The sequence below is a fragment of the Ictalurus furcatus genome, chromosome 28 (genome assembly GCF_023375685.1).
Source record: "Ictalurus furcatus strain D&B chromosome 28, Billie_1.0, whole genome shotgun sequence".
Lineage (NCBI taxonomy): Eukaryota > Metazoa > Chordata > Actinopteri > Siluriformes > Ictaluridae > Ictalurus > Ictalurus furcatus.
In genome coordinates, this window is record NC_071282.1 from 8,486,661 (window position 1) to 8,499,409 (window position 12,749).

The following is a 12,749-nucleotide window of genomic DNA, read 5'->3' on the forward strand; positions in this document are numbered from 1 at the left end:
TCAAGTAGACATAATGTGTTATTCAAGTACACATATTTAAATTAGGTTTATCGTAAGTGTTGAGAAAGATAATATTTTTATGTAAACCATACATAATATTTTTTGTTAAATCTAACAGATTATGCATTCCATTTTTTTCAGGCTCGAGAACGTTTAATGTGCTCTGCTGCTTGTTGCAAAATGGTTCTGAGAGAGGTTCACAGATCTGTGGTCCAAGCACAAGCAGATCTTGGGCTTCAGTAAAAGAAACAGCACCGTTTGGTTGGTAAAAGAATACAGGTATATACAATAGAGATGCACCGATGTATCGGCCGATAATCTGTATTGGCTGATAAAGGCTATTTTTCCCGCCATCGGCCGATAGTTTAAAAACCCCCGATGATCGGAGCCGATTATATCCTGTCAATCGAAAGAGGGCGGGAAAACACATCGATTTCGTGCTTTGTGTAAAGATGTCTCTTGTGTCGAATGATGACAAAACTGCAGTTTGTAATCACTGCACCGCAAAAATTTTACACCGTAAGTGAGCAGCATTGAAGCGGTGAGTCTAATTTTCCCCAAAACCACACCACCCACCCCCTTGCGCACTGCTCCCGCACTGCTCGCACTGAATTAAAGGGCCAGTATGCCGTTGCAAGATTTAAATGAAGATGAATGACAAAAAAGTAGTATATATTGCACAGAAAACTAAATTTGTAGAATAGTATGTTTCATATGCACTTAATGTTAATGAGTTCTTTCAGAATTGTGGAATTAATTATTATTAATTTAAAACAGGGGTCTCAAACTCAAATTGCCCTGGGGCCACTTTTGGTACTGTCATCTCATAGGTGGGCCGCAAGAGCATTAAAGTACTCCAAGAAAGTGCAATATTCTCAAAATGTACTCTTTTTTTAAATTACCATTACCAACATATTTTATTAAACAAATTTAGTAGTTGTAAACATAACCATAACAATACCATAACTATAACTTGGTACCAATTTTAACATAAATGTAATAGTTCTCACACACAAATTTTTGTTTTGTTTTAATTCTTGCCAGACACCTGATAGCACTTCTCACACAATTGAGATACATTTGCCCTGATGGAGGTTGTAGTCGAAACCCTAAGTACAGCTTCAAGATGGGCATCCCATCCAGTAATCCTGGACCTGTACTTGCATTTATTAACCCCTTTCGCCCTGAAACTAGCGTTCATTCCGCCGGTGGGATGGAAAACGACTTATCGGACATTTTCAGTTAGTATAAACAAATGAATTATTGTATCACCGCAGTTCTGGTACAAGATTAGTCAGAACACTTGTGGCTTTCTGTGTGTACAGTTTTATGTCTGTGTGCTTAACTCTTGGTGAGCAGGGGGCGTGGGAAAGGGGCGGAGTTTGAGCTCCCTGCTGGGCAAACAATTCACACCTCTCCATGAAAACATTGAGACAGAGATAAATCGGAGAGTAGGACTAAAGCTTTTTTGATAGTAAAACACCATATACAAGTGCCACAATAAAATTATAACATTTAAACCAAAGATCGGACTTGTATAAACGTTTACTACCTTACATTACCTACGTAGACGAAAATCCAGTTCGCTCGTGGTTTTATAAATCGTGCACATTTCCATCGGTATAAAGTCCATCAGCTTTATTGAAGAAAACAAATACAAAGTTCCATATTTAATCACAAATGTCCTCTTCAAAATGCACTAAGTGTTTTGGTATCCCACCCCTCTGGAATTTAGTAATTAGCCATAAACTAAACTGAGACACCATCTAAAAAAAAGCTAATCTGGGTTGGCTATGCTGAACATTCCACCTCCTAAATTATAATCGGGCAGTCTAACTTGATTGACACCCACTTGGACCAATTGTAGATACTTCTAGCTTTCCAACAAGCCCAAACTCGACATGATTGACCACTTAGAGGCTGAGAAAATCAAACGCGTAATCAGCATAACTAAACCTTTTACGCATGCGTCTTGAGTTGTGTGTCAGCGGGTACAGGCCAATCAGCAAAGCGCTACAGGGCCATGCAGAGAAACTATCAGGAAATGGCAGCTCCGCTCTAGTGGTCTTCCTGCAAAACTTTATACAGCAGGTTTTTGCATGTTTGGCAGTTTTTTCTAATCTCTAGTTTTCTACTGGTTTTCGCTCAGCGTGCGATTTATCGGCGTCTTATAGCAGCGGCGTGCTCCTGAAAAAGCCTGAATGCATCACAGCTTCCCGAGCAGTTATTTCCGAGTGGCTTGTTTTTTTTGAGGAAGACTATGTGGATTGAGTTGAGGGGCTCTATCTACCCCCCAAAGAAGTCAGAGGAGAGGGGTCACTTGTGTGTCTATCATTTGAGCCATTCGGAGAACAAGTACTCCTTCACCTGGGGCTCTGGCACTATTTTTAATAAACATTATATTTTATAAGTATGTTTCAGACTTTTTTGTGTGTGTGAAATTACACGTTGTGTAACAGAGTTCATGCTACTGCCATTTGTTTTCATTTTGTGCCATTTGGAGAGGTTACTTTGTGCCTTTAAAAAAATGTTTGCTATTTCTAGAAGTCTGCAATATTTAAAGGCTTTGTGCCATTGTTATAAGCTTTGTGCCATTTAGAGAGGTTTTATGTCATTTAGAGCTGTTTGGTGCCATTTGGAGAGGTTTTGTGCCATTTTGGAGAGGTTTTTACCTGTGTTTGGATAACCTTACACACAATTTTAGTGGTTAGAGATAACTTCCTCATATTTTGGGTGTTCATGGACAAGTACTTGGGGCATCTTTGAGACCAGGAATGGGGTTGATATCAACATTTGCTGTGAAGATATAACATTTGTGTTAAAAGTAATTTTTTTTTTAAATAATTAAAAAAAAAATCTGAATATATTGCCCCAGGTAAGCTAGGTCAAAGAAGAAATACTTGAAATAACTACTAATTCTTAAAGTCTTAAGTGTCTACTTTCATATGAGCCATTAACCACTACTGTGGTGTGTGAGATCACAAAACAAATCAATGCTGAACACAGGTACCCCCAGAACAGACAAAAATGCCATTTTTTAGCTACCGGTAAAAGAGGTTAAAGTTCATTGTTGAGAAGTTTTTCACACAGATATGTGCTTCCAAAAGGCACATTAACCGACTGAACATTTTTAACAGTTCTGGGAAGGATGGAGGTAAGTCTTTCAGAAATTGTCCAATGAGATCTGCTTTTCCCTGTGCCTCCCAGAATTTAGTTTTTAGTATACGGTTACACTGCAAGTCAGTAAGTTCCATTTGCAACACACTTGGGACACTCTCCACATCAACTGAGAAGGGGTCTGCAAACAGCTGGAAAGTGTCATGGTATGCCTTTAAATCACCAAAGCGCTCATCAAATTCCTGCAGTAGGTTTTCAATAGCAGATGTATATTTATCACCACTGAATGATGTGCCCTCCTCCACAAGAGATCTGCATGATGGGAAATGGCTATGGTTTTTGCACAAAGTTGACATTTCCACAATCTCAGTTTTATGGAGAAGGCATTCACGTTTTCGTAAGCTGCTGTGATGAGCTGATCAGGGCCGTGGAGCTTCAGGTTAAGGATGTTTGGTTCATGTGTTATGTCCACTAGGAAGGCAAGATCAATCACCCATTTTGGATCATCAAATTCATGAACATCCATTCTGCCATCTTCCATGAATCTCTTCACCTCTGTTCTTAACTTAAATAATCTCTTCAGGACATTTCCCCTGCTGAGCCAGCGCACCTCAGTAAAGTATATCACCATATGCTGACTCAATTTCTTGCAAAAAGGCCCTGAACTGGCGGTGCTGCAAACCCCTAGATCTGATATAATTAATACATTTCAGGACAACAGACATGACATGTTCATATTTCAGGCACATGCTGCACAGTGCCTGTTGGTGTATAATGCCGTGCAGAACAACTGCTGGACTTGCTCTATCTTCTTCTAATTTTCTTTGTACCAGTGCAACCAGTCCATTTTTTTCTGCCGGTCATAGATGGGGCTCGTCAGTTGTAATGCCTACCAGTCGGCTCCATGGTAAACGAGTAAGCTCAAATGCGTCGCACGGTTCCTGAAAAATATCTTTGGATGTGGTACTGCCGTGCATTGAACACAGACTTAACAACTCCGCAAATATCCGCAACTTTCATCATGCAGTCCTTCAGAAACGGGCCTTCAGTGAATGGCTTTCCGGCTTTGGCGATTAATTCACTCACCACATAAGTTGCCTCAACTGCAGTATCAGCATCTTTTTTGGCTTTATGAAAAATACTTTGCTGAGATCTAAATCCTCTCTGTAGCTGCGTGACTCATGTTGCCCTATCATCTCCCTCATACTTCTTCCACTGCTCTCCATGTTTAGTATATTAATGACGCTTGATATTACATTCCTTTAAATCTGCAACTTTTTTGTTGCATATCAGGCAGGTAGCATTTCTATTAAACTCCACAAAAAATACTGGGTAGTCCGTCTTTCTTGAAATAGTCTGTGTTCATCATCCACCTTACGTTTTGATTTTGACAGCGACATCATCTTTGTTCTTCAGCACCTTGCATGCATTTTGGCCAACTTTGACCTTTGCCATAACAAACTAAATGCATTTAAAAAAAAAAAAACAGATTTATGTTTTTATTTTAATTATTTCAAAAGGGTAGTGTGAATAGGCATGAAACCGCTACAAAATATCATTAGATCTGGCGGGCCACTTTATATTATTTTTTTTATATCCCGTCATGGACCGGACTGAGGGGGAAGGCGGGCCTGAAGTGGCCCACGGGCCGGGAGTTTGAGACCACTGATTTAAAAGAAGGCATAAAAGGCAGAACTATTGGTATTGGTATCGGCCGATATCACTGAATAATCGGTTATCTGTATCGGCTGAGAAATTTAGTATCGGTACATCTCTAGTATAAAGTATATGGCCAGGCAGAACTACTGTATATACTTGCAATCTGTGTTTATTCAAATGAAACATGATTGCCTCCTACTGGTCTTGTAATTCCTATGCCTGCAGTATGCAGATCCTATGCCTGCAGTATGCAGATCCCATTTCCTTTGACGTGCATTTTTAAAGGCCACATCTGTATAGCCACGGGGTGGTGATAGCACCGTAGTGCTTGGGCCTGTCATCAATGCTTTCAGCTATAGATTATACTTGTATCTTGACAGTCTCTTGCGTTTTACTGGCAAACTTGCGTTGGAAGACATTTTAACAGGCAGCTCAACTTCACAGTGTAACACGTTTATCGTTGTAGTTCCAATATAGTATTCATAAAATTGTCTCTCAACCTTTCCATTTATTTCAAGGGATTACAATGAGTGTTTTTGACACATGTTCATAAGATGGCGCTTTCAATTTTTTGAAATAAATCTTTGAACTCAGGGTGAAAACCAGACATTGATATCACTAGTGCTACTAGTGAGTTACCAAGCTAAAGTTCCACAGGCCATTTGTTAGAGTTCACTTAACAACAACAACTTTCAAATAGTTTGAGCACTAAACAGACACAGTTGGGTGGCTGTCGCTCAAGTGGTAGAGCGGGTTGTCCACTAATCATAGGGTTGGCGGTTTGATTCCCGGACCACGTGACTCCACATGCTGAAGTGTCCTTGGGCAAGACACTGAACCCCAAGTTGCTCCCAATGGCAAGCCAGCGCCTTGCATGGCAGTTCTGCAACCATTGGTATACAGTATGAGTGTGTGTGTGTGAACAGCTGAATGAGAACCAGTGTAAAGCGCTTTGGAACCGCTAAGGTTAAAAAGCGCTATATAAGTGCGGACCATTTACCAGATATGGGGGCAGTGCTGGCTCAGTGGTTAAAGCTCTGGGGTACTGATCAGAAGATCAGAGGTTCAAGCCACAGTGCCAGCTTGGTGGTAAGATCTGTTCAAGGGGGGACTGTCATGGCTGACCCTGCACCCTTACCCCAACTTCCAAACAAGCTGGGATATGCCAAGAAAAAAAATCAGTGTACTGTAATATATATTGTGACCAATTCTGCCCCTGGCAATCATACAGTGGTAATAGGACCACTGTTACATAAGTAACTGGTGCTGCTGGCAAAACTATTCCTTTAACAGAAATGGATTTCTACACCTTAGGCCCTAAAATAAAGTTTATATACTGCACATACCATGGGCCTCATTTATCAGTCTTTTAGTAAAGTTGTTTGCGTAAGCAAAATTTAACTAATGTTTTCCACTGGATTTACAAAAGTTTCAGAAATAATCAGTACGTTTACATGGACGACAATAATCCAATATTAACCTGATTAAGACAATACTCTGATTAAGAAACTACCATGTAAACAGCAATTTTTTATTACCTTAATCCGATTAAAATCATACTCGAAGTAAACACAAATTGAATTAAGGCATGTGGCGTACTGTTTTAGTGACATTATCAATGTGTATTACAGACATGTACACACCTTTAATCAAATTATTAACATTGTGTGGGAGTTTTCACCACATTTTGCGACAGGACACACACACATGGCAGTGCTCAACCGTTTTACGGCAAACAAGAGAGCATGGCTGCGTCCGAAACCACGTACTTGCCTACTATATAGTAGGCGAAATACATGTATCTCAGCTACTATATAGTTGGTAAGTACGCAGTTTGGGACGCAGCCCAAGCTTCAAGCAGTCATCTATTTGCATGTATAACATGACAATTAATTAACTGCACTTGAAGCGTTCGTAAAAATTCAAGATAAAAACACCTAAAACTGCATATGGTACCATAAAGAAGATGAACTGTATGTAGATACGTGAAATTCTGGAAGGAATGTCAGATGGCGTGGCGCGGTGACGTACTGACATGCTGTTAATCACTCTGTGTTCTATAACATGTAAAACGGGAACATGAAAGGAGTATTCTATAAGTGACTCATGTAAACATCTTAATCACATTATTATCTTAATCAGAGTAAGGTAAATAATTAGATTAATGCTGTCCATGTAAACGGAGTGATTGCTTACTTCAAGTATGACCTTAATTAGATTAAGGTAAGTAAAAATTGCTGTTTACATGGTAGTTTCTTAATTAGAGTATGGTCTTAATCGGATTAAGAGTGGATTATTGTTGTCCATGTAAACGCAGCTAGTAATCAAATTAAGACAGGTGGAGTACTCCTGTTTTAGTCGCATTATGGACGTGTATTACAGACATTTAAACACCTTAATCACATTATGAACGTCGTGTGAGAGTTTTCACCGCAATTTGCAACAGGACACGATCACACACGGCAGTTTTACGTTTTACGGCGAACAAGAGTGTTTGGCTGCATCCCAAACCGCATACTTGCCTACTATAGGCCTGTAATGGGGAAAAACACATGTATCTCGGCTACCATATAGACGGTAAGTACGCGGTTTGGGACGCAGCCCATGGCTTCAAGCAGTTGTCTATTAGCACGTATAGCATGACAAATAATTAACTGCACTTAAAGCGTTCGTAAAAAAATTAAATAAAAACACCCCAAACTGTATACGGTACCATAACGAAGACGAACTGTATGATACGTGAAATTCTGGAGGGACGGCGTGGCGCGGTGACGTAATGACGCGGGCTGTTAATCTAATTATGTTCTATAACATGTAAAACGGGAACATGACGGGAGTATTCTAAAAGCGACTCATGTAAACACCTTAATCACGTTATTATCTTACTCAGAGTAAGGTCAATAATTAGATTACTGCTGTCCATGTAAACGTAGTCACTGATTCTTTGTACAGACATGTATATGTCGGTCACCTGTACAGTACAAAGTGTGTCCTTGACACAGCGTTTGCATTTGCTCATTTGTAATGATGCCCACAAAACTCCAGGAAGAAGTGTTAAATATTTTGACTTTAAATGATCAGGGTAAAGGTTTAAAGCCAGAAGTGGAAGTTGTTTTTGCTCTACTACTATGCTAACATTTAAAAAAAAAAAAAAAAAAAAAAAGTACAATATTATTAAGGCATTTGTTTATGACTCATGGCTGTGTGCAGAGCAGCCCGTCCACCATTTATATGGTGCCATTTATTTAGTCATAATTGAATGATTAGTTATATTTGTCTTAATTTATGGGTTTGTGTTGACTCTCTTTCATTCTTTCTTTCTTTCTTTCTTTCTTTCTTCCTTCTTTAGTTAATTCCAATAATTTAAAACAATTAGTTTTCACAAAATTTTTTTCATGGTTATTCTTAGTCCCTGATGTAGTGAACTAGACTACAAAGCACTTTTGTAAGTTGCTCTGGTTAAGTGCATCTGCTAACTTCTATAAACGTAATGAAAAAAAATTAGGCTTACATTACTTAGTCTTCTTATGCCTAAATTTACACACACTCAGAAGCATGAGTCAGATATGAAAGTTTTTCAGAGTTTACAGGATTTTCACTAACACAAAATTTCTTGTGTAAACACTTGTAGAAACAATTTACAAATAAATCTGTTTGTATCCAGCTTGATAAATAACACCCAGTATTGTTCAGCCTTAGTGGTGAATATCACAATCCCATATTTATTCATGGGGCAGACTGCAATCAGCCTGGACAAGAGGCTTAAAGTGACACTCCAATAAGTGTACTCAAGCTTGCTTTAACCTTATAAAGTACTTATTCATAGCACTGTTGACACAGTGGAGTGGAAATGGTAATTGTGTGTGTGTGTGTGTGTGTGTGTGTGTGTGTGTATGTGTATGTGTGTGTTGTGTGCGTGCGTGCATGCTTTTGTGTGAGAGACAGACTGTAGAGGAGATCGAGGGGGCACTGGGCAAAGATTTTTACCCAAGTCTGTGTGAGGAGCGTATTCGCTGGGAGAAGGAGCTGGCGGGTTTGCAAGAAGAGAATGAGAGTTTGACAGCGATGCTTACCAGCAAGGATGAAGAGCATAACTGCACCAAAGCCACCATGAGTGCCATTCGTGAGGAGAGAGACCGCCTCCGCCACCGTGTGAGTCAAAAACACCAGTCACTACTGTGGGTGAATTAAGCGTGTCCAAATGCATTTTCCTGAATATTTAAAACTTTTACTGATTACCAAAGTATTTATTTATTTATTTATTTATTTATTACATGTCATTATTTGGAAGGTTACTGGGGTCAGAGTGCAGGGTCAACCATCACACATTATTGCTGAAGGAACTGAGGGTTTAGGGATTTTCTTAAAGCACATACAGAGACAGAAATCCATACTACTTTTAAATCATTATGCTGGAAAAATCTGAAATGCAGATATGCATCTCCATCATATTGATATGATGAAGGACATTTTTGAACCTTCAAAAATATACATAAAAAGGTACATATTTGCAAACATCTATGCAACAACAATTATTTTGGGCATTTTTCATTTATTCATTTAAGCAGATGCTTTTATCCAACGCGACTTACAAATAAGGGTGGGGGGTGGCTGGTGGTTAGGGTTTGCACGTTAATATCTTTATATTCTGTTTACTAAATTACATGGTGAAAACATACCAAGATAAAAAGACATTATATCGTTATATTGCTTTTAGGTTGCTTGATTTATTTTATTGAAAAAAATTTTTTATAGGAGGTCTTATCTATTACTTCCCAAAATCAGTAGTTTTTGGTTGATTGTTTCAGTGTTTAAATAAGGTTTTCTGATTACAGTGTCTACCAGAAGGTTCCATATAAAGTTGTTTGGTAGCTGTGTTCTAACAGATTAAGAGCAAGACTTGCTCTGTTCCATGATAACCTCAGATTCTTGTTCTTGGCTGACAAGAGTGGAACCTGATATTATCATCTGCTATTGTAGGCCATCCACCACAAGGTTTGATGTGTTGTGCATTCTGAAATACTTTTCTACTCACCATGGTTGTAAAATGTGTTTATTTGAGTTTCTGTAGATTGCCTGTAAGTAGGGCTATGACGGTGGCAGCTTTTTACCTTCAGTGAGCAGTGGCGGGGATTTTATGATTGTATAATATGATCTAAAATTGTGTGTGTATAACATACTATATGTGTGTGTGTGTGTGTGTATATATATATATATATATATGTGTATATGTATATATATGTATATATGTATATATATATATATATATATATATATATATATATATATATATATATATATATATATATATAAAATTACTTAAATAAAAACCTAATTCTAAAAAAATTAAATGAGGCTCGGGCATCTGTTTCGTAACAAAACTTGCACTTTTATTTTAGTACTTCTGTCACTGAAATAACTCAATACAGCCTTGTTGTGTCGTGTTGTTGCAATGATAAACAGCCTGAGAGTGCTGTGGGATACAGTATTGTGATTGACCCGCAAGGGGAGAAGGAGAATTAGTAGATAAAGTGAAACACAGTTGCATGTTTCTCTGACGAATACTTTATTTCTTTTACAAGTGTAGTATACCACAAGCCTATAAAACTTTGAAAGAAAGACCAGTAGGATGGTAACATAAATAATATGTTAAAAATCTAAATATTAAATAAAATTTAAAAATGTGTCTGAGTGACATGCCCGGAGATGAACCTGAAGTGAAATTGCAGAATTCCCCTGTCTGGATTTTGCCGCACTAAAACAAACCCTCGCCAAACTAACAGACAACACCATATAAGGAGTTTGATTATGATTACGTAATTTGTGTATTAACATAAAATCTCCCGCTATATGGTAGGCTATGAATACAAATTAATATTGCAACTGTTATTATTGTTATCATTATTATTATTACACTTGTATACAAAATGTTGTACTTTGTGTTTGTCATAGTGCCAACTCAAGCAGAAACATTAACGTGGCATATGATGTGACACTACCACAGGTGGCAAACTACATTTGCAATCAAAATTATTCAACCCCCATTGCAAATCAGGATTATTGTCAAAATTTGCAGACTTTCAGCTGTTTGCAATGGACAAATCAAACAAAAGCAATAGTTCAACATAACGAAAGTGGTTTCCCCAAATTCAACTGAAAATGCAACTTATAATGACTTCTCCAGTTACAAAATTATTCAGACCCCTGAATATAACCCCTCACAACAACATAAATATGCAAAACATATGTTGTCTCTAACACACCTTATGCAACTAATCAAGGGCTTCATTAGTTGCACCAGGTGTGTTTGAGCTGGAACACATGAAATACCTGAACTGGCTAGGGGCAGAAAATTTATTAAATACCTGAACGGTGCAGAAAAGGGAAGCTATCAATGGCTACAACCAGATTTCTGAGAAGGCAGATTGTGAAAAAACCCTTGAGTGACTGCAGAAGACCTGCAGGAAGACTTGGTCACAACAGGCACCGAGGTTTCAGTGAGCACAGTATGGTGCGTACTAAACACAGAAGGTTTCCATGCCAGACCTCCAAGACATACACCACTACTGACCCAAAAGCACAAGAAAAGTCGGCTCCAAATCATATAAATAAGCCACAGAAGTTTTGGAATTCTGTTCTGTGGAGCGATGAAACAAAAATGGAACTTTTTGGCACGATGGATCAGCGGTATGTCTGGAGAAAGAAGAATGAAGAAAGAACACTCTGTCTACAGTCAAGCATGGTGGTGGCTCGGTGATGCTCTGTTGCTGCTTTGCATCCTCTGGAACTGGAAACCTATGGCAAGATGGATTCATTGAAGTATCAGGAAATCCTAGGAGAAAACGTCAGGCCGTCTGTGAGGATGCTGATGCTTGGGTGTCATTGGACTTTCCAATAGGACAATGATCCCAAGCATACCTCAAATTCCACCAAAGCTTGGTTGCAGAAGTCATTCTGGAAGATTCTACAGGGCCATCACAGTCACCTGACTTGAACCCCATAGAAAATCTCTGTTAGGATTTGAAGAAGGCGGGTGCCGCACGCAAACCCAAGAATATTACTGAACTGGAGGCCATTGCTTATGAGGAATGGGCTAAGATTCAGGAACGCTGCCAGAAGCTATGCATCTCGTTTGCAGCAGGTCATAACAGCAAAAGGGTGCTCGACTAAGTACTAAAGATGCTTACCATGAAGGGGTTGAATAATTTTGAAACTGGAGAAGTCATTGAGTTGCATTTTCAGTTGAATTTGGGGAAACTTTAAGCATTCTTGGTGTTGATTTATTTAATTTGCTTTTGTTTGATGTGTTCATTGCAAACAGCTGAAAGTCTGTACATTTTGATAATAAACCTGATTTGCAATGGGGGTTGAATAATTTTGACTGCAACTGTATCACTACGGTGGGGCAGTTGTCATGGCCACTGTCAGAGCCCTACCTGTAAGCTTAGACCAAGCTGATCACTCTCCCCTGATCTCTCTCATAAACAAGTGTGACGATAGGCTGGTGCACAAAAGAGAAAGAGTGCTCCTCCCATGACTGCCGCTACAGTGCTGAAAGGACAGCTTCGCTTCAGCACCATCAATGTTTTGGACAGCCGGAGAGTGCGTGGATGCGAGGCAGGGCTGCTGACACACACACGGCTGGCGGCTAATCATCAGTGCGGCCGCTCTCCACAATCTAGCAGCCACCGGGAGAGTTTAAAAGGGCCAACCTCCACTGGCAAAGGGAGAGAGGGTTCCCGAAACATGGTTAACGATTTGCTTTGTGTCTCTTACAGAAGATTCCGACACAACAGAGGATTTCACCCTCTGGCTGCACCCACAGAGCTCCCTGACTGCCGAATGGGATCTCAGCCACACTGGAAGCCCCCAGCATGCCCTCTGCAGCCCCGAGGACGACACCAACGCCTGAGCACATCACCCCACTGCACTTCCTTTCCACCCACATGCTCACAGAAGTAAATAAAATATCC

At 39.4% G+C, this 12,749-nt stretch overlaps 1 protein-coding gene across 4 annotated transcripts in view; it reads left to right on the plus strand.

Annotated features, from left to right (window-relative positions):
- mcc (MCC regulator of WNT signaling pathway) overlaps positions 1-12,749 on the plus strand; it is a 155,665-nt gene that overhangs the window by 67,111 nt on the left and 75,805 nt on the right. For 3 of the 4 annotated variants that reach the window (XM_053618037.1, XM_053618035.1, XM_053618036.1), the window contains one exon: positions 8,722-8,928. The exons of the other annotated variant lie outside the window; for it this stretch is intronic. In XM_053618037.1, coding sequence (XP_053474012.1) covers positions 8,722-8,928 — 207 coding nt within the window. The remainder of the gene's footprint in view (positions 1-8,721; positions 8,929-12,749) is intronic. 4 annotated transcript variants of the gene reach the window in all.